The sequence below is a fragment of the Callithrix jacchus genome, chromosome 10 (assembly GCF_049354715.1).
Source record: "Callithrix jacchus isolate 240 chromosome 10, calJac240_pri, whole genome shotgun sequence".
In the NCBI taxonomy this organism is placed as follows: Eukaryota; Metazoa; Chordata; class Mammalia; order Primates; family Cebidae; genus Callithrix; species Callithrix jacchus.
Genome location: NC_133511.1, coordinates 84,303,624 through 84,326,669, shown reverse-complemented (window position 1 = coordinate 84,326,669; position 23,046 = coordinate 84,303,624). Strand labels below are relative to the sequence as shown.

Genomic DNA, 23,046 nt, shown 5'->3' with positions numbered 1-23,046 from the left:
TTTTGTCTTAATCTCCAGGCTGTAGTGCAGCAGTGTGATCACAGCTCATTGCAGCCTCAATCTTCTGGCCTCATGCAATCCTCCTGTCTCAGTCTCCAGAGTAGCCGGGACTACAGGCACATGCCACCATGCCCAGCTAATTTTTTAAATTTTTAGTAGAGATGAGGTTCGCTATGTTGTCCAGGCTGGTCTTGAATTCCTGAGCTTAAGTGATCCTCCTGCCTTGGCCTCCCAAAGTGCTGGGATTACACGTGTGACCCACCATGCCCAGCTTACAACTTAATCTTCAACATAGCACTCAATAGAACATTTGTTTTTTTTTTTGAGACGAAGTTTCACTCTTGTTGCCCAGGCTGGAGTGCAATGGTGTGACCTTGGCTCACTGCAACTGCCATCTCGGGTTAAAGACATTCTCTTGCCTCAGCCTCCCGAGTAGCTGGGATTACAGGCATGCGCCACCATGCCTGGCTTATTTTTGTATTTTTAGTAGAGATGGGGTTTCGCCCTGTTGGCCGGGCTGGTCTCAAACTCCTAACCTCAGGTGATGCTCCCACCTCGGCCTCCCAAAGTGCTAGGATTACAGGTGTGAGCCACTGCGCCTGGCCTAGCAGAACATTTTATTCCTTATGTCTGCCTTTCCCAACAGACATATTTTTTATTTCAATCATTTTTCTATTTGCTCCACTGTGGCAATAACATATTTGAAAGCAATCTGACTTTGTGAAAGCATATAATTTAAGGGATTATACTGTTACTATACTGATCTGAAAGAGAAATGGGAAGACTAAAGGCAGGAAATGATGTGGCCTCTTTCCCTTTACCAGTTCAAGGTCTCGATAATTTTTTTTCCTGTAGAAAAAGAGATGAAGTCTCACTATGTTGCCCAGTCTGGTCTTTTGAACTTCTGAGCTCAAGTGATCCTCCTACCTCAGTCTCCCAAGTAGCTGGAACTACAGGCATGTGCTACCACGCCTGGTTTAGGTTCTGACCTGTAGCAGTCCTTACATGAAGGATAACCAGCTTGTAACATGGCCTAAAATAAGATGAACAGTTCTCAGGCAACCCACCCAAGTAAATTCACACATAATGAGAAACCAGAGATGTGTTAGAGTTAAAAGAGTAAGTATAAAAGTTTTACTTTTTTGTGTAATTTTCAATACAAGACATCTAAAGTCTTAGATAAACAGTAAGCTGATCCCATTAGGAACACAATATGGCACGAATTCCAGAAACAAGAACATGTCTTTTTTTTTTTTGCACTTAGGCTTTTCAGTCACTATGCAATGATTATCGATTCGCCAAGGACATTAACAGTCAAATACTAGAGAAAAGGAGATATGAGAAACATCTTTTATTTCTTCTAAAGAGGTGAAAATAAGTTTCTTTTATATTTCTCACTCATAAGATTTTTAAACTCTTAAAAATGCAATATCCTCTTTTCAAAGCACATGCCATCTTAAAAAAAAATCTCAGCAATGTACATTTGCACTCAAAGAAAAACATGCAGCGCCATTGTCTTCTGACAAAATTCTGCATAAAAAACCCTATGCAACTTTCTGCAAATATGTTCCCTCTTTATTATTCAGGGACTCTAAACCACAAACATTCAGTGCAATATTTATTGTTTCTTATTTCCGTAGGAAACACAGGACCAGTGATGTCTTCTGACAACTGTTTCCTGATGGTTGAGCAACAGTCTCCCTTTGCTTTATTTTAAAGTATTCTTTTTAACTTGCTGATGTAAGGTATAATTGGAATTCAGTAAAACTTGAGGATCCAATGGAGGGTGGAGGATGAAGGATGGAGGAGAAATACTTAAGGTCTACCCTGTGCCATAAACTTAGGAAAAAAATTTACACAGAAAAAAAACAAAATAACCACCAAAAAACCTCAGATTTTATCAATGCACCCTTTAAAAAAGTGTTTTTTTTTTTAAATTTCTGAAAGCAGCTTAATGTGAATCAAAAGCAGTTCCTGAGTAACTGCGGTAAACAGTCTTTAAAAATATACATGTACATACACATGTACATATATATGTGTGAATACATATATTTGCAACTTAGCTCATTTGGTTCTGCCTTAATTTACCTCCCCAGCATTTAGTCCCTTCTTTCCTTTCAGTCCCCAATGTGCAAGTACAATAGCATCAGCTCTGGGAGTCGGCGTGGAGCAGATGTTTCTTATCACTCCTGTGAGGTCATCTGCTTGTCTGTCAGGCCAGGTTTCCAGAGTTGCTGCAGGTCATAGTTCTCTCAATCTCACAAAACCTGTGAGCATTGTGGCCACCTCACGTTTTCTTCATCAGACGCCGTGACTGCCACGTGTGGAGCTTGTTGTAGGCTGTCTGGAGCATCTCTTCTATGTGACTTACCAACTGAAAAACACAGCAAGACACTTAACAACTGGGCAAAAGCTGGGGAAGTCATTCCTTTCAACCAAATTCTGGCACATACTTCAGAGTGTAGTTTCCGAACTCCTCTGTATTTCCCTAGTAAATGAGATATTGTGCAAGCCCTCTGAGAAGGCTCCATCAGACACATTTCATATGGAAAGGTAAGAGAAAGTGGGATACAGTGAAAAGGCTGCAGTTGTAATTGCTGTCCTGTCATTAACCAACAATAGGACAATATGAAAGTCACAATTGTGCTCCAGGCCTCAGTTCCTTCCCTCAAATGAGGTGTCTCAACTAAATTAGTGATTTCTAGATTTAAATACTGGTCTGCCAACTTGGGCCAGGACGGTGGTATAAACTATTGTTTTTTTTTTTTTTTGAGATGGAATCTTGCTCTGTTGTCCAGGCTGGAGTGCTGTGGTGTGATCTTGGCTTACCAGAGCCTCTACCTCGCAGGTCCTGCCTCAGCCCCCCGGTAGCTGGGATTACAAGCATGCACCACCCCACCTGGCTAATTTTTCTATTTTTAGTAGAGATGGGGTTTCACTATGTTGGTCAGGCTGGTCTCAAACTCCTGGCCTCAAGTGACCCACCTACCTCAGCCTCTCAAAGTGCTGGGATTACAGGCCTGAACCACCATGCCCGGCCACATTTTTTTAAAATAGTAGAGATGGACTCTTGCTATGTTGCCCTGGCTGGTCTCAAACTCTTGGGCTCAAGCAATCTTCCTGCCTCAGGCTCCCAATGTGCTGGAATTACAGGTGTGAACCACTGCGCCCAGCCTTGTATATACATCTTGGCAAAACATTGGAACATTGGAAAAATGCCTTATTCTCCTGAAGATTCTGATTTAACAGGCCTGGGATGAGACCCAAGAATCTTTGATTTTCAAAAGCTCCTGCAGTTAATTCTGCACAATTTTGTGCAAGTTTTCTATTTTTAGGATTTTTCCAACTCCAGCATTTCAGGAGTTCAATACAACTCAGCAGATTACAGAAAACCTAAATGCTTTACACAATGTGCTATGTCATGTCTTGGGTAAAGACTGTAGATCTGGCAGGGCACAGTGGCTCATGCCTGTAATCCTATCACTTTGGGAGGCTGAGGTGGGTGGATTGCCTGAGCTCAGGAGTTTGAGACCAGCCTGGGCAACATGGCAAAACCCCATCTTAAAAAAAAAAAAAAAAAAAAAGACTGTAGATCTTTGAGTAGGTTAAGAATTATATGGAATCTTTTTTATTTTTTTTAAGAGACAGGGACTCACTATGTTGCCCAGGCTGGAGTGCAGTGGCTATTCACAGGTGCACTTTTAGTATACTATAACCTCAAACTCCTGATCTCAAGTGATCCTCCTGCCTCAGTCTCTTGAGTAGCTAGGCTACATGTACATACTACCATATCTGTCTTACACTGACTTTTGAGGTAGAAGTCTCTGGAATATCTGTTTCCTTGGAGGTGGACAGTCTTTAAGTATTTGGAAATAAAGTTTTGCCAACTCTAGGAAAATGGAGATGGAGATAAGGAAGTCCTAAATTCTTTTGGCATGTCAATCCCAGGTCTGAGGGGTACAGAGTTAAAAAAAAATTCCCCTTATTGCCACACCTATTTATCATTATGGGGGATAGGGATATTTAATTTTGTTTGGAAACTATAAAAATTACTTATTCTGCTTGATTGGCAGCAGTATCTAGATATACTTGTCAACTGGAAGAGATGAACACCATATCCTCCTGTAAGGCTGCACATGGCCTCAGCATCCTTTTTTTCTTTTTTGAGATGGAGTTTCACTCTTGTTGCCCAGGCTGGAGTGCAATGGCGCTATCTCTGCTTACTGCAATCTGTGCCTCCCGGGTTCAAGTGATTCTCCTGCCTCAACTTCCCGAGTAGCTGGGATTACAGGCACTTGTCACAACACGTGGTTAATTTTTGTATTTTTAGTAGAGACAAGGTTTCACCATGTTGACCAGGCTGGTCTCAAACTCCTGACCTTAGGTGATCCACCTGCCCTCGGCCTCCCAGAGTGCTGTGATTATAGGTGTGGGCCACCATGCTCAGCCCTCAGCATCCTTTTCAACACAGCACTCCAAACAGTTATAATCAATTGAGAAGGCATCTGACCTGAAACCTATCTGCCATTTTTGCCCTGCTGTGGGAAGACACTCCAAGCCTCTATTCTAAGTAATGCTGTTTTATACTTTAAGAAAACCCACTGAGAATATGTAGGGAATAAATATGAAAACTCTTACTGATGATTTTTCAGCTTTCAACTGTAAAACTCCCCTTTTAATTATCTTAGTTATTGAATCTTTTTATTTTTTTTTTTTTAAGAGGCAGGTATCACTATGTTGCCCAGGCTGGAGTGCAGTGGCTATTCATAGGCGCAATCCCACTACTGGTCAGCATGAGAGTTTTGACGTGCTTTATTTCCAACCTGGGCCGGTTCACCTCTTTAGGCAACCTGGTGGTCCCTGCTCCTGGGGGAGTCACCATATTGATGCTGAACTTAAGTGCTGACATCTGATCGGCATAGCGCACTACAGCCCAGAACTCTTGGACTCAAGCGATCCTCCCACCTCAGCGTCCCGAGTAGCTGGGACTACAAGCACACACGAACACACCCGGCTATCTTAGTTATTGAATCTTAAATTTGTAACTAGAGTCATGCTCCACATAATGCACACATATGATGGTGGTCCCATAAGATTATAATAGAGCTGAGAAATTCCCATCATCTAGTGATGTCATAACATCATAGAGCAGCACATTATTCACTCGTTTGTAGGGAGGCTGGTATGAATGAACCTATTAAGTTGTCAGCTGTACAGAAGTATAGCACGTACAATTATGTGTCAGACATAATACTTGATAATAATAATGAGTATGTTACTGGTTTATCTATTTACTGTATTTAAAAATCATTATTTATGGTATTTACAGGTATTAAAAAGTTAACTATAAAATAGCCTTAGGCAGGTCCTTCAGGAGGTATTCCAGAAGAAGGCATTGTTATCATAAGAGCTCCACCTGCATTACTGCCCCTGAAGATCTTTCAGTGGGACAAGATGTGGAGGTAGAAGACAGTGATAGTGATGATGACAGTGACTCTGTGCAAGCCTAGGCTAATGTGTGTTTGTGTCTTAGTTTTTAACAAAAAAGTTTAAAAAGAAAAAAAAATTAAAAATAGAAAAAAAGCTTACAGAGTAAGAATATAAAGAAAATACTTTTGTATAGCTATACAATGTGTGTGTTTTAAGCTAAATGTTATTCCAAAGAATCCAAAGTTTTTTAAAAAACTTTAAAAATATTTAAAAGTTTATGAAGTAAAAAAAAAAAAGTTTATGACGTAAAAATGTTATAGTATGCTAAGGCTAATTTATTATGGAAGAAAAGTTTTTGGGTAAATGTAGTGCAGTCTCAGTGTACAGCGTTAATAAATTCTGCAGTAGTGTACACTAATATTCTAGACTTTCACATTCACTCACCACTCACTGAGTTACCCAGAGCAACTTCCATTCTTGCAAGCTCTATTCATGGTAAGTGCCCTATACAGGTAGACCACGTTTAATCTTGATTTTTACTGCATCTTTTCTATGTTTAGATACACAAATACTTACTTTTGTACCCATTTAATACCAAAATGACAAAGGTAAATAAATAAATAGATACACAAATACCACTATGTTAAAACGGTCTACATATTTAGTATAATACTGTGCTGTACAGGTTTGTGGCCTAGGAGCAACAGGCTAGACCATATAGCCTAGAGTGTAGCAGGCTATATATAGCTAGGTTTAAGTACACTCTATGAGGTTCATACAACAAAACTGCCTATCAATGAATCGTTTAGAACATATCCCTGTGGTGAAGCAACACATGACTGTACTACTCTTACCAAGGTACATCTGGGAGGAGTTGAATAACGCACATACAAATTATCTGATGTGGTTGCTCTAACCTTGCTTTAAATGCAATGCTAAAAATGCTTGGCGTAACGGGACACCTCTCAATACTTCATCCACTGACCTTCCCTGCTGTAAATAATCAAGGAAGCTGATGCCAAATAGAACCCAGGAATAGTTCTGCTTACTGTTAGTAGTGGCAATTCTATCTTTCCTTATGCTGCTAGGTTTGTGCTTGCTACTCGGTTTTTCCAAATTAAAAATTAGTTAATATATATTTTTGGGAACATACACAGATTGTAAAAAAAAATTTTTTTTTTTTTTTGACAGAGTCTCGCTCTGTCACCCAGGCTGGAGTATGGTGATGCGACCTCTACCTCCTGGGTTCAAGCAATTTTCCTATTTTAGCCTTCCAAGTAGCTTGGACTGCAGGCATGTGCTACCATGCCAGGCTAATTTTTTAATTTTTTTTTTTTTTTGAGATGGGAGTTTCGCTCTTGTTACCCAGACTGGAGTGCAATGGCACGATCCCGGTTCACCGCAACCTCTGCCCCCTGGGTTCAAGCAATTCTCCTGCCTCAGCCTCCCGAGTAGCTAGGACTACAGGCATGCCCAGCTAATTTTTGTATTTTTAGTAGAGACGGGGTTTCACCTTGTTGACCAGGATGGTCTCGATCTCTTGACCTCGTGATCCACCTGCCTCGGCCTCCCAAAGTGCTGGGATTATAGGCGTGAGCCACCGCGCCCAGCATTTTTGAATTTTTAATAGAGACAGGGTTTCGCCATGTTGGCCAGACTGGTCTTGAACTCCTGACCTCAAGTGATCAGCCTGCCTCGGCCTCTTGATAAAGTGTTTATATTATAGGTGTGAGCTACTGCTCCTGGCTAGATTGTAAAACTTTCTAAGGGTAAGCATGGAGATGACTGTCTTTGGTTAGTCATGACCTCTGGAGGGGAGGAAGGAGTGGTATGCAACTGGACAGGGGCACTCAGGGAATATCTATGGGTTATGGTAACATTCTACTACTTTTCCTGATTGGTGAGTACATAGACAGTTATTTTATTCTCTTAAAAATATGTACATATTTTATATGCTTCTGAATGCATGACACATTTCAATATTAAAAAAATAGTACTATGAGCAACAGAAAATAACGAAGTATCGATGGGGCATGGTGGCTCATACCTGTAATCCCAGCACTTTGGGAGACCAAGGCGGGCTGATCACCTGAGGTCAGGAGTTCGAAACAAGCCTGGCCAACATGGTGAAACCCCGTCTTTGCTAAAAATACAAAAATTAACTGGGTGTGGTGGCACGTGCTTGTAATCCCAGCTACTCAGGATGCTGAGGCAGGAGAATCACTTGAACCCAGAAGGCAGAGGTTGCAGTGAGCTGACATCGAGCTCCTGCACTCCAGTCTGGGTGACGGAATAAGAGTCTGTCTCCAAAACAAAAAAAGAAAAATAAAGTATCTACTCATTTACATGAAAGCAAAGTCAATTTCATCATTTTATACAAAGAGAAAGAAGATCAGGCAAAAATCAGACTGCTGCCTTACATTTGTGCTTAAATACTGTCTCCGAATCTTTTCTTGGAATGGGCAGAGCTTCGTAACTTGGAATCGTTCCAAATTACTTTTCATTTTCACTACCTAAAAAAGATGAGAAACAATATAATTTGAGACCAAGATAAAAACAGGATCTTCTACATATGAAAGCTGCTTTTCTTGTAGCAAATTTTTTAAAATATAAAAGAAAACAAACATATACCTATTATATCCCACTGTTAACACTTCAAAGTGAACATCTTTCAGACATAAATACTCCTTTGACCAGGCGTGGTAGCTCACACCTGTAATCCCAGCACTTTGGGAGGCTGAGGTGGGCAGATCATGAAGTCAAGAGAGCAAAACCATCCTGGCCAGCATGGTGAAACCCAGTCTCTATTAAATACACAAAAATTAGCTGGGTGTGGTAGTGCGTGCGTGTAATCCCAGCTATTCAGGAGGCTAAGGCAGGAGAATCACTTGAACCTGGAAGGCAGAGGGTGCAGCGAGCTGAGAGCGCCACTGAATTCCAGCCCAGCGACAGACTCAAAAAATAAAAATAAAAAAATAAATAAATAAAAGACTTGGCCGGGTGCAGTGGCTCATGCCTATAATCTCAGCACTTTGGGAGGTTGAGGTGGGTAGATCACAAGGTCAAGAGATCGAGACCTTCCTGGTCAAGATGGTGAAACCCTGTCTCTACTAAAAATACAAAAATTAGCTGGACATGGTGGCACACACATGTAGTCCCAGCTACTCAGGAGGCTGAGGCAGGAGAATTGCTTGAATCCAGGAGGCAGAGCTTGTGGTGAGCTGAGCTTGCACCATTGCACTCCATCCTGGGTAACAGGAGTGAAAATCCGTCTTAAAAAAAAAATAATAAAAAAGACTCATTTAAATAGTCACTCATTCATTTACTAATTCATTTAGAGACAGGGTCTTACTCTATCACCCAGGCTGGATGACAGTGGCATCTGCAGTGGCAAGGTTGTCGCCTCACTGCAATTTTGACCTCTCTGGGCTCAGGTGATCACCTGAGCTACTTCTTGTATTTTTTGTAGAGATGGGGTTTTGCCATGTCGCCCAAGCTGGTCTCAAACTCCTGAGCTCAAGCAATCTGCCTGCCTCAGCCTCCCAAAGTGCTGGGTATAGTGGCTCATGCCTATAATCCCAGCACTCCACAAAAAATTAAAACTTATTCAGGTGTGGTGGTGTGTGCCTGTAGTCCCAGCTACTAGGGAGGCTGAGATGGGACAATTACCTCAGTCCAGGAGGTACGGGCTGCAGTGAGCTGAGATCACACCACTGCACTCCAGCTGGGGTGACAGAGTGAGACCCTGTCTCAAATAAAATAAAATAGATTGGAGTATTTCAATGTATTGACATACCAAATGTTTCTCTGAACAGCCTTCTGGTAGATATTTAGGCCATTTCCTCTGTCTTAGACAGTGGTACATCCTCTCTACTAAGTATTTACTTCCTAATTATTTCCTAAATTTCTAAATGTTGAATTTCATTTGAATGTTGAAGTAAAAGCACTTAAAAAAACACTAGCCGTGTTAAGAAAGGACTCTTGACAACTTGGTCAACATTGATCATTATAAGTTTTTGGTTCTTTTGCAAATTAGGTGAAAAAAAATTCTTTTAAAAAATTTATTTATGCATTTTTTGGAGACAGAGTCTTTGCTGTGTTATCCAGGCTGGTCTCCAACTCCTGGGTTCAAACAATCCTCCCGCCTCGGCCCTGCCAAAGTTTTGGGATTACAGGTGTGAGCCACTGTGCTTGGCCAAAATGTTCTTTTACTGTAGCTTTAATTTATCTGCATACTGGTGGGTGTGAGTATTTCCACTTAATCTTCCCAGGCCACTGCATTTTTAGTGAATTACTTTTAGTAAAGTGTTTGCCTATTGTTCTTAGTAAGTCATTTTTTAAAAAAAAGTAATCATGGTTTATAAGAGCAATTTATAATATTACTATTAATGTTACTTATTTCCATTTGTCTACTGTCCTTTAATTGGTTAGAGGGGTTTTAGTGTTAAATAGCTAGTGCTGTATTTCTCAGTTCTTATTTCGGATTTTGCTATCCTTGAAAAGTTATTAAACATAAATAACTTTACTGATGTAATTTGTTTTGGGTCCCTATTCACAGTGGCTTGGAGGTGGACAAGTTTTAAGTTGTATGATTATTAGTTATGGAACTGGTATGGATCTCAGTTTCCTAATCTATAAAATGGGTACAACTAATACCTACTACATAAAGATTCTGTGAGGCTTACATGAAACAATGTAGGCAAAACAATTATCCCAGTGTCTGTCACATGGTAAAGACTTAATAAAACTTTCTAATTTCAAAACATCTTGTAAGTCAGTACCACAATTATCTGGCTGTCTTCAGAACTAGTTCTAACCTTTTCTTCTAGGAATGGTGTATTGACAGGAAAGCAGGACCAGAAATGCCGTAGAAGTTCTCCAACAGCTACATACAAGTGTTTCAATTCAGACTGAATATCATTTGGCACCATCTCTGCAAAAGGACGAGATGCACAGGGTGAAAGCTATTTTGATAGACACAGTCTCAAAAAAATGACCACTCGAAGAATAAACTTGAACATGTGCTGTTTCTCAATGTCAAACCAGGATATGCTACTTTCAGATAAGTTACTAATTTTGTGGCTGAGACCATAAAATTTAAAAGTTCTTGAGATTTTAAAGAAACTTTCAGGTTTTCCCTTTATTCTAAGAGATAAGGTATAAGAAAGAAGCTTTTAGTATGATATTAGACAAACTGGCAATGTACTACTATCTGTAATAGTAAGACAGTTCTGAAACCTAAAATTGTGTCTAAATGTGTTTCAGAACCTGAATGTATAAAAACAAATCTACGAAACAGAATTCCCAGGATTATCCCAAGGAAAAAAACCAATAAAAGTTCAGCACTCCTCCCAGCTTGCTTTTTAAAGCTGATTTAGGCAGAAAGATGGTAGAAGATGGCCTGGCACACACGGTTTATGGCTTGCTGTGTTCCTCCCTGCATAAGTGCTCCTCCAGGTGACAGTGCTGTGATGGTACTACTGGCAGCACTACTTGAGAGAACCTGAAAAAAATGAAGATGAAGAAAAACTGGTTTTCCTCCCTTTTTTTGCCACCTTTCTTAACATTTAGTTTTACAGCAAAAGATTAAGTGTTTTACTTTTGTTGAAATACTATACCATTTATAGTGATCAGAGTGAACTATTTTCCTTGAGGGCAGAAACACCATCTGTATAGAAAGATACCTACAAATCTTCCAGGCATACCAGGCAAGTCCACAGGGACCTCAAAACTCACAAGGTTTTGCCCTTTTTGCTCGTTAAAGCTCTTTCTTTCTTTTCTTTTTTTTTTTTTGAGGTAGAGTTTTGCTCTCGTTGCCCAGGCTGGAGTGCAATGGGGCAACCTCAGCTCACTGCAACCTCTGCTTCCCAGGTTCAAGTGATTCTCCTGACTCAGCCTCCCCAGTAGCTGGGATTATAGGCATGTGCCAACTCCGGCTAATTTTTTAGAGACGGTGTTTCTCCATGTTGATCAGGCTGGTCTCAAACTCTCGACCTCAGGTGATCCACCGGCCTTGGCCTCCCAAAGGGCTGGGATTACAGTCGTGAGCCACTTTGCCTGGCCAGCCCTTTCTTAAGTACCAGTTCAATTTAATTTGGGAACTCTTACTACTGAAGGTAAAATTGAGTTTAAGGAAAGAAAAACAGGTAAAACAACATGTTAACCTGTATCCTTTGTTACAGTTAAATTTATTTTTGTAAGGAATAAAATCTTGTTATGTTGCCCAGGCTGAACTTGAAGTCCTGGGCTCAAGCAATCCTCCCTCAGCCTCCTGGGTAGCTGAGACAGACTACAAGTGTGTACTCCGCACACCAGCTTTGCTAACATATATCCTTGATAGCAGATTGGGGGGAAAAAAATCAACAGAGCAGAAATTTATTGTCATTCAATTTTCAAGGAAGTGAATATAGCCAAAAGGGGAAAATATACTCCCCACTGTATCAACATCAACATTTAGGAAAAAATTGACCTATCTATTCAATGAACGCCTATCAAGTGCCAGGCACTGTAGGGAAGCACTGCTATAGGGAGGAACAAATAATTTGTGAAATAGTAAAGGCAGGGTTACCATCTCTGATTTTCCAACGGCATTTTTAAGAGTAGAAATCCATGCATGCATAGATTGGATGAAAAACCACTTTTTCAACTTAATGTAAGAAGTACAGTATGTGACAACCATGAGTCAAGGGGACATGAAACCTCACTTTATTCCTATTTTCCTTTTGTCAGATACCAACCTGAGCAATATGGCAAAACCCTGTCTCTACAAAAAATACAAAAAGATTAGTCGGGTGTGGTGATGCAAAACTGTAGCCCTAGCTACTCGGGAGGCTCAGGTGAGATCATCTGAGCCTGGAAAAGTTGAGGCTGCAGTGGGCTGAGATGGCGCCACTGCACTCCAGACTGGGCAACAAAGCAAGACTCTGACTCAAAAAAAAAAAAGGATTGACTACAGCTTAAAAAATTATGTGGGGAGAGCTGGGCATGGTGGCTCACAATTGTAATACTAGTGACTCAGGAGGCTGAGGTGGGAGCATCACCTGAGCCTAGGAGTTCAACGTTGCAGTGAGCTATGATAGTGCTACTGTACCCCAGTCTGGGTGACAGAAACCTCATCTCTAAATCAAACAAACACCACCATCCCCAAAACAAAAGTGGCATGAGCCTACTTGGGCCCAAGAGCCACATACTGGACAACTATAGACCAGATTGAAAGAACTGGTCAAAGAATCCTAAGTCGGTCATGGGTACATATAGGTACATACATGTATGTTCTAGCTTCCTGCTGAAGGGACAATGACAACTCAATTGCAATGAGTATACTTAATGCCCAGATCTGGTTTTGTTTTTTGAGACAGAGTCTCACTCTATTGCCTAGGCTGGAGTACAGTGGTGCAATCTCAGCTCCTCACTGCAACTTCCACCTCCCAGGCTCAAGGAATTCTCCTGCCTCAGCCTCCCGAGTAGCTGGGACCATAGGTATGCACCACCACACGTGGCTAATTTTTGTATTTGTAGTAGAGACAAGGTTTTGCCATGTTGGCCAGGGTGAACTAAAACTCTCAAGTGATCCGTGTGCCTTGGGCTCCCAAAGTGGTGGGATTATAGGCATGAGCCACTGTGCCTGATCTCAGATTTTGTTTCCTAATTCCACTCAACACTAAGAAGAAAATTCCATGCCTAGGGCAGAGCAGCTATATACAAGCCTGGAACATCTATCTTACTGCACCATTAAGTAAGGAGGGGCTCAGAATGATGGGGATATTGTCAAAGACACAGGAGAGCCTGTGTGAAGGGTGCAGGAAGGGTTTGACTATAAAAGGGCATGGGTAGATTTTCTGGGGTGAGAGAACTGTTTTTTTTTTTTTTTTAAATCTTGATTTTGTTGGTGGCTACACAACAGCATGTTTTGACAAACTTGTAGAATAGCAAACTTAAAAAAGATAAATTCCAGTTTGGGAGGCTGAGGTGGGTGGATTGCTTGAGCTCAGGAGTTTGAGACCAGCCTGGGCAACGTGGTGAAACCCCATCTGTACAAAAAAATTAAAAAATGAGCCAGGGGTGGTGATGCATGCCTAGAGTCCCAGCTACCTAGCTATTTGGGGGGCTGAAGTGAGAGAATCACTTGAACCTGGGAGGTTGAGGCTGCAGTGAGCTGAGACTGTGCAACTGCATTCCAGCCTCAGTGACAAAGTGAGACCCTGTCTCAAATAAATAAATAAATTTTACTATATGAAAGTTGTACCTTGGGTAATAAAAAGAAAAAATGGTTTATAACCTCAGCACTTTGGCCGAGGTAGGTGGATCGCTTGAGCTCAGGAGTTCAAGACCAGCCTGAGCAACATGGCAAAACCCCGTCTCTACCAAAAATATAAAAAATTAGTTGGGCATGGTGATGTGTGCCTGTGGTTCCAGCTACTCGGGGGGCTGAGGTCAGAGGATTGCTTGAGCCCGGGAGACAGAGGTTGCAGTGGGCTGAGATCATGCCACTGCACTTCAGTGTGGTGACAGAGTAAGATGTGAGACCCCATCTCCAAAAAAAGAAAAAAGACAGCACCAGTGTTTAACTAATAGAATAAGAATTCATGGGCTGGGCGCAGCGGCTCACACCTGTAATCCCAGCACTTTGGGAGGCTGAGGCGGGTGGATCACAAGGGTAAGAGATCGAGACCACCCTGGCCAACATGGTGAAACCCTGTCTCTACTAAAAATACAAAAACTAGTTGGGCGTGGAGGCATGCACATGTAGTCCCAGCTACTCAGGAGGTTAAGGCAGAATTGTCTGAAGCTGGGAGGCAGAGGTTGCAGTAAGCCAAGATCGTGTCATTGCACTCTAGCCTGGTGACAGAGCCACAATCAGTCTCAAAAAAGAATCCATGAATCCCCTGCTGATATAAATAATAGAGAAGGGAACGCTCTTCCTTTCATGTCAGCTGATAAACGTAGAAGGGCTCATGGAATTAGAAAATCATCATTTAACAAATGCTCTTTCAGGCAAGAATCTTCAATGATTCTAAAAAAAACTACTAACTACTAGATGAAAGTTCGTTGTGGTGTGGTGACACATGTCTACAATTCCAGCTACTAAGGTTGAGGCAGGAGGATTGCTTGAGCCTAGGTGTTTGAGGCTGTAGGAAGCTATGACTATGCCACTGCACTCCAGCCTGGGTACCAGAGCAAGACCCTGTCTCTAAAGATTATAATGTTAAAAAATAATAAAAAATTTGGTGAGAAATGAGATATTTACATAGTCTCAAAGAATGGCCCCACAAAATATTTAATTACAAAAGGAAAAATAGTTAACTTTTTGGTGATAAACCAGGCAAATACTACCTTAACCAAGTGATAAAATTTAGTATCACAAGATAGAACATACACAAATCATTTGCCTCCTAGTATGACACTCTGAGTAGGACAACATTACTTCTGTGATGTTTTTGGCAAAAATGCCTAATAAATCTAGTCATGAAGAAATATTAGAGAAACCTAAGGTCATTCTACAAAAAAAAAAAACTGCCCAGTACCTTTCAATGTCAAAGTTATAAAAAAACAATGACTGACAAATATTCCATTTTAAAGGAGACTTAAAACACATGAGAAATAAATACAACTCATGAACCTGGCTTGATTGCTGGACCAAGAAAAGTCATCTTTTGCTATGTAGAACATTAGTGGTAAAACTGGTGAAAGTGTAGTAAGATCTGTAGATCACAAAATACATCATCAATGTTGATTTATTAATTCTATAATTGTATTGTTATTTTAAGATAATGTCTTAGTTTTCTGAAACTATACATCGAGGGCCGGGCGTGGTGGCTCACACCTATAATCCCAGCACTTTGGGAGGCCGAGGCCGGTAGATCACGAGGTCAAGAGATCGAGACCATCCTGGTCAACAAGGTGAAACCCTGCCTCTACTAAAAATACAAAAATTAGCTGGGCATGGTGGTGTGTGCCTGTAGTCCCAGCTACTCGGGAGGCTGAGGCAGGAGAATTGCTTGAACCCAGGAGGCGGAGGTTGCAGATCGTGCCATTGCACTCCAGCCTGGGTAACAAGAGCGAAACTCCGTCTCAAAAAAAAAAGAAGAAACTATACATCGAAATCTTTGGGGGTAAAGGGAAATTATGCCTGTAACCTACTCTCAAAATGGGTCTGAAAACGTATTCTTATGTCGTTTTTTACAAAACATGAGATCACATAAAAATAAAAATTAAAAATAAGTCTTGATGTATGAAAAATACTGTAATATAGGCATATGCTCCATGTCTCAGTGCTCATAAAAACAGAGGAAAAAACAAATTCCTCTTTGCACAAGGATTACTTTCCAGAGGAAACTGGAGCTGAGTCTTGAGTAATTATTAGTTCCTTGGGGGAGAAACAGGGCTAAGGGCATTCTAAGGAGAAAAGCATGCATCAAAGCACAGGAAGCATGAAGGAGATAATGTGATCAAAAGACTCTGGACAGCTTAGTGTGCTTGGCTGGAGTACAGAACCCTTGGCTATGTGTGGAAGGGAGTAGTGGAGACTGGCTGAAGATGAGACTTGAGTAGTGGGCTGGGGCCAGACTACAAAGAGTTTTGCAGGCCAGACAAAGACACTCAGACTACTGCAATGAAGAGAGTCAGTAAAGGTTTTCAAATTGCAGAGTGATAAATGTTTTTATTTTTTATTATTTATTTGAGATGGAGCTTTGCTCTTGTTGCCAAGGCTGGAGTGCAATGGCATGATCTTGGCTCACTGCAACCTCCGCCTCCCGGTTCAAGCGATTCTCCTGCCTCAGCCTCTCAAGTAGCTGGTATTACAGGAGTATGGCACCATGCCCAGCTACTTTTTGTTTTTTAGTATTGATGGGGTACCGTCATGTTGGCCAGGCTGGTCTCAAACTGCTGACCTCAAGTGATCCACCTGTATCAGCCTTCCAAAGTGCTGGAATTACAGGCGTGAGCCACTGAGCTCGGCCAAAATAAATGTTTTTAGGAAGGTAACTTGCAGTAGCATTATGGAAAATTGATCAGGTTTGCCTAAATAAGGGTGACAGAATGAGGAAGTATTATTCAAGGCAGAACTGACAAATTGCTGATCAACTGAAGTATGAAGAAAAACAACGATGAGCTGTTTTACATATTTTGAACTTGAGTCAGGCAAATATTCAGAGAAAAATGTCCAGAGAGAATCTGAAAACCTGGGAGATGTTTCCAATAAAACTGAGTATATGGAAGTAAAAAAAAAAAAAAATCACAAAACTCATCTCATTTTTTTCATTATCATCTTAAGATGCCTCTTGAATATGCCAAACACCTTTTCTTGCTACCTCTGGATTTTGCAATTTATTTAGCAGAACTGTGTCTTTAAACCCAATTAAAATATTAGTTGTACAGTTCAATCTGCTTGTGCTCATAAACTAAGGAAGGAACTATGGGATTTTGGTCTTCAAACATTGTAAGTCACCTACCTGAGTTAACTTGGGTGTATAAGCTTCCATTTCTTGTCTAATACTTTGAAAAGAATTAATAATGTCCTGACTTGTTGCATACTGTAGTGACTGAATTGGAGTTGGACCATGATAATACCTGCAGGTTAGCACAGAAGAAATTACTAATCACATACAGTAGAAGATGCTCAACATTTGTCTTTGCAACATTTTAGCAGTCAGTACAAAGCTTCCCTTCAAGGTAAGAAATTATAACTAAATAGTTAAGGAGATTTCAATAAAATAATTTAATTCCCATAAAAGACTAAGATACAACATTTATTGTCATGGTTTTGATCATTTTTGCTTTCCTGAGAAGCATAAATTTTAAACAAAAAAGGATATTGTACTTTATGGTGACAAACTAATTAAAACATGAGGACTATACTTGTAGAATATATTTTGCACTGAATTGTGTTACATAGCTATTTTGCTTAACATTGACCAAACTTACCTATCTGACTTCTTGAGGTTTAGTGCAATCGTTTTTACAGAATTATTTTTCCCCAAGTCTTCATATTCAATGGACTCTTGTAATTTCGCCTATAATTATTAACACAGTACTTTTTATTTGGTCACAACTTTCTTTTACACAATAAACATGACTGAAAAAACAAAACTGTACAGAGGGTAAAAAATAAAGTCTTCCCACCATAAGCTTCCCTTCCTAGAGATGACTGTCCTACAAATGGTTTAATCAATTTTCTCAACAACTACTTTGACAGAGTACTAGTTTTCTTATACTCTGACCACATGAAGTATTATTGAACTTTTTATTTTTGCCAATTTGGTAGGTGAAAGTTTACATTTTATTGTTTTTTTCCCCAAATGAATGATCTGTCCATGCTGTCTGCTGTTTTTACTTTATTACTATTATTTTTGAGATGGATTCCCACTCCGTTGCCCAGGTTGGAGTACAATAGCATGATCTCAGCTCATTGCAACCTCTGCCTCCTGGGTTCAAGTGATATACATTGTCTGATTGCCTTCTAAGAAAGCTTTATCATAATTAGGAAGGGAGATATAAAATAGCTTGGCAAAGTTGCAGGAAAAGGATAAACACACAAGAAGCTAATTCTGTCCATTCTTCTCCACACCCTCAAATTATTTCTTCAATATTTAATGAGAAGACACTTTCAGCTCTGAAATGCTAGGTTTAACATGAGGGCCAATTCACTTTCTTTTAAAATCATACACATAAAACTTTGGTTTTTCTGTCATATTGCCTCTGTTGAATAAAGATTTTGTTCCCAGAGAATAAAATCACATGCAAGAACAATCTGTATCTATGTGTATATGGGAAAAAAAAAAATGGCTAACACAGTAGGGTCAATGGAAAGTTGGCTGGCAAGCCAAAGCTGGGGGAAATACTCTTTGTAATGCAATACACTTTAGGCCAAATGCTTAAAATGTTGGTCAGAAGAACTGAGACATAGGAAATAAGTGTATATAGTACTTGCAGTTATATAAAGTATTTGGAGAAACATGAGCCCCAAATGGTTCTTATTTTTTGTCCATACCCTTTTGACGGCTGGCTGAAAGCAGTCTGCATCTCCAGAATTTCCATCCATACTGCTGGGCTCACTATTTTGTTCATTTTGTGCTTCTCTTAAATCAAAGAGGAAAAAAACTTAACATTAAAAACCACAAGCAAAACAACACCAAAACTCCATCTAGATATCCTGAAAAGCCCAGTTACTACTGCACCTTTGCATTTATACTTAACTGTTTCCTGAGTCCAGCTGCCAAGACCATGGCACTGTGATGGTTAAATCTCTTGATGATGGCAGCATTACTATTCTCTTTTATTGATTTAGAACTGGAAGCAGATGGCACAGAGGAAATGCCATAGCCCTGTGAGAAATAATTCAGTAGAGTAAAATTTTTTTAAAAAGGTTCTGCTTTTCTTATTTATTATAAAAGACATGCTTAGTTGAAAAAATATGTTGGATGATAGGACTTTATTACTTCTCATGAACATTACTAAATATTTATGAGCAAACATTTAAAGACAAGTGACATTAAACACATAAAAGATTAAAAAATAGCACTAACTTGTTTTAGCATCATAAAATACACATTAAACTGCATTTCTCTCTCTCTCTCATTTTTTTTTTTTTTGTTAGATGGAGTCTCACTCTCTCGTTCAGGTTGGAGTACAGTCGCACTATCTCAGCTTGCTGCAACCTTTGCCTCCTGGGTTCAGGTGATTCTCCTGTCTCAGCCACCTGAGTAGCTGGGATTACAGATGCCTGCCATCATGCCCAGGCTAATGTTTTGTGTTTTCAGTAGAGACGGCATTTCACCATGCTCGCCAGGCTGATCTCGAACTCCTGACCTCAAGTAATCCACCTACCTCAGCCTCTCAAAGTGCAGGGATTACAGGCGTGAGCCACCGTGCCTGGTCTGCATTTCTCTTTTAAAGAACAATTTGGAACGAGTGAGCAAAACATTAAACAAAAGGAATAAAGGCCGGGACACCTTTAATCCCAGCACTTTGGGAGGCCAAGGCTAGTAAGTCACCTGAGGTCAGGAGTTTAAGACTAGCCTGGGCAACATGGTGAAACCTCATCTCTACCAAAAATACAAAAATTAGCTGGGGGTGGTGGCACACACCTGTAACCCTGCTACTTGGGAGGCTGAGTGAGGCAGAAGAATAACTTGAACACAGGAGGCAGAGGTGGTAGTGAGCAGAGATTGCATCACTACACTCCAGCCTGGGTGACAGAGCAAGACTCCGTCTCAAAAAAAAAAAAAAAGGAAAAGTAAATAAAAGGAATAGTATATAGTGGGGAAAAATAGAGACTATAGATTCAAAACTATAAAGGGTCAAATTCTTTTTCTAACATTAGTCTAGGCAAGACAACCAACTTCTCCAAGCTCTATAAAGTAGGATATTAGAGAATAAAATGAGATTATATTTTAAAACATGTGTTGAGTGCATGCTACTTGCTAGACCCTGCAGACACAAAATTGATCAGATCCCATGTCATAGGTGCCTAAATACCAGTTAGTGGGAAACTAGGCTGGAGAGAATTACTAGTCAATCCTACTAGAGATGAGGGTTTGAAAAATCTTCATGGAGAACCATTAAGCTAAACTGGTGCTTGCCAAGTAGATCAGGGAAACAGTAACATTTCAGGGAGATGAAACTGCTTAAACAAAGGCAAAGAGGCACGGTGGTCCTGATTATTTGGGAGGTTGAGGCAGAAGAATTGTTGAGCTGAGGAGTTCAAGTCCAGCCTGGCAACACAGTGAGACCCTGTCTCTATTTAAAAATAAAACAAAACAAAAGCAAAGAACAATGTAGTACATATTGTGTCATGAATCTGTATATGGTTCAGTATACCGAGAAATAATGGCAGTCCAGGAACCGGAGAGGTTAAAAAGGTAAAAGAAAGATCATAAGACTCATATGTATGGGGTGCAGTGGCTCATGCCTGTAATCCCAACACATTGGGCAGCCGAGGCAGGTGGATCACCTGAGGTCAGGCGTTCAAGCCCAGCCTGGTCAACATGGTGAAATCCTGTATTAAAAATACAAAAATTAACTGGGTGTGGTGGTGTGTGCCTGTGATCTCAGCTACTCAGGCAGCTGAGGCAGAATTGCTTGAACCAGGGAGGTGGAGGCTGCAGTGAGTGCAGATCACACCACTGCACTCCAGCCTGGGTGACAGAGCACAACTCTGTCTCAAAAACAACAGCAGCAAAACCCCAAAAAACCCCATATGCTGTTCATCCACGTGACAAAGAATTCTAAGTGATTGCTATATGACATGTGCTGGGAATAGGCCAATAATCAAGAATAAAGCTTCATGAAGCTTACACTCTGAGAGGGCAATGAATGAAATTATCAGTTAAAACAAGGTAAATACCACTTTTTTCTGAAAGTGGAATACATTATGAATACAATAGAGGGTAACATGATGAAGTGACTGAATTTGCGGGGGTTAGAGAAAGCCTCTCTGATGAAGCAACATTTTTTTTAAATTTTAAATTTAGATTTTTTTTTTTTTTGAGACAGGTTCTTGCTCTGTTGCCCAGGCTGGAGTGCAGTGGTGTGATCACAGCTCACTGCAGCCTCAACCTCCTGGGCTCAAGCGATCCTCTCACCTCACCCTCCCAAGTAGCTGAAACTACAAGTGTATACCACTATGCCCAGCTAATTTTTATATAAAAAAAAATAAGTTTAGAGATGGGGTCTTGCAATGTTGCCCAAGCTGGGCTCAAACAATCCTCCAACCCTAGCCTCTCAAAGTGCTAGGATCAAAGGCGTGAGCCACCCCACCTGGCCAGAAGAGACATTAGAAGAGATGTCTAAAGATAGGCAGAAGTGGCCAGGCGTAGTGGCTCACACCTATAATCCCAGCACTTTGGGAGGCTGAGGTGAGTAGATCATGAGGTCGGAGTTTGAGACCAGCCTGGCCAATATGGTGAAATCCCATCTTTACTAAAAAATACAAAAAATTAGCAAGCCATGGTGGCGTGCACCTGTAGTGCCAGCTACTCAAGAGGCTGAGGCAGAAGAATAGCTTGAACCCAGGAGGCGGAGGTTGCAGTGAGCAGAGATCACACCACTGCACTCCAGCCTGGGTGAGAGTGAGACTATCGCAAAAAAAAAAAAAAAAAAAAGGAAAAGCGCAGAAGTTGGTTAGGGACAAGCAGGGAGAACAGTTAAGTACATAGGCCCTGATTCTGAGGTAGAAAAAGCATGGCATGGAACTGAAAGGTCATTATCTCCAAAGCATTAATGAGTGGAAGTGGCCCCACCTGAGATGTATACAGGAGCCAAATTAAGCAGTCTTGTAGGAGTTTTTAATTCTAATTTCAATGAGAAGATAATGAAGTTTCACATAGGGAATTACTAGGATCTGATTTATAATTCTTTTATATTTTTTGAGACGGAGTCTCACTCTGTCGCCCAGGCTGGAGTGCAGTGGCGGAATCTTGGCTCACTGAGCCTCTGCCTCCTGGTTCTGTGATTCGCTTGCCTTAGCTGGGTAGCTGATTACAGGCATGCACCACCACACCTGGCTAATTTTTGTATTTTTAGTGGAGACGGGGTTTCACCATTTTGGCCAGGCTGGTCTCAAACTCCTGACCTCAGGTGATCTGCCCATCTTGGCCTCCCAAAGTGCTGGGATTACAGGTGTTAGCCACTGCGCCTGGCCTATATTATAATTCTTACTGTTGGAGAAGAATAAACTATAAAAGACGAGAGAGCAAAATACAGGCCAGTTAGGAGGTTAAGGCAAGCAAACAGGCCAAATACGGTGATACCTTAAACATGAATGGGGCATAAGAGTCTGTGTAGATCGGACAGATGAGAACTGTATTGTACAAGGCTTGCTGATACACTGAATGCTGGACTAAAAGGAGGAAAACATGGCTGGCTGCAATGGCTCACACCTGTAATCTCAGCATTTTAGGAGGCTCAGGTGGAAAAACAGCTTGAGCCCAAGTGTTTGAGACCAGCCTGGGCAATATAGTGAGACCTTGTCTTTACAAAAAAATAAAAACAATTAGCCAGGTATGGTAGCCTGTGCTACAGTCCCAGCTATTCAGGAAACTGAAGTAGACTGCTTGAGCCCAAGAGGTCGAGGTTGCAGTGAGCCACGATTGTGCCACTGCATTACAGCCTGGGCGACACAGTGAACCCGTTATAAAAGAGAAGAGTGAGAATTAAGGAGACTTGCTGACTCCCAGGTTTCTGGCTTGAGCTAACTGTAATGCTTTTTACTAAGCCAGGGAATACCCACAGAGATAGGCTTATGAGGATGGGAATCAAAGGTTCCATTATGGACATGTGAAGTTGAGATGTCTATGAAATACCTCAGTGGAGATGTCAAGTAGGCAGCTGGAGCTCTAAGGTCAAAGTCAGACTATGGTTATCTGGAATTCATCATTATGTAACAAGAATTTTTTTTTACACCCTCCCCTATTCCCCATATCTAGTAAAGCAATGGAATACAGAGAATGCATTAAGGAGGCCAGAGATCATAGCCTGAGACAGTTACTACAATCAGAAGATTGATAAGGGAAGAAGAAACACCAAAGGAAAAACTGCACCAGCCAACATTTGTAGTAAAAGGATTGGTTATATAAATGTTGATATACTCATACCAATGGAGTATTTTGCAGGCAT

General features: G+C 40.8%; 1 protein-coding gene across 7 annotated transcripts in view; it reads right to left on the bottom strand.

The window, feature by feature from the left end:
* Positions 1 to 1,105: 1,105 nt before the first annotated feature.
* GTF2H1 (general transcription factor IIH subunit 1) overlaps positions 1,106 to 23,046 on the bottom strand; it is a 46,896-nt gene continuing 24,955 nt past the window's right edge. For 5 of the 7 annotated variants that reach the window (XM_078340723.1, XM_078340724.1, XM_035265965.3 and 2 more), the window contains 8 exons: positions 18,628 to 18,755; positions 18,422 to 18,509; positions 17,356 to 17,444; positions 16,884 to 17,001; positions 10,843 to 10,933; positions 10,248 to 10,363; positions 7,851 to 7,943; positions 1,106 to 2,374 (listed from right to left, as the gene is read on the bottom strand). In XM_078340723.1, coding sequence (XP_078196849.1) covers positions 2,288 to 2,374; positions 7,851 to 7,943; positions 10,248 to 10,363; positions 10,843 to 10,933; positions 16,884 to 17,001; positions 17,356 to 17,444; positions 18,422 to 18,509; positions 18,628 to 18,755 — 810 coding nt within the window. In that variant the 3' untranslated portion in view covers positions 1,106 to 2,287. The remainder of the gene's footprint in view (positions 2,375 to 7,850; positions 7,944 to 10,247; positions 10,364 to 10,842; positions 10,934 to 16,883; positions 17,002 to 17,355; positions 17,445 to 18,421; positions 18,510 to 18,627; positions 18,756 to 23,046) is intronic. The other 2 variants (XM_078340725.1, XM_009007793.6) reach the window with 1 other exon arrangement.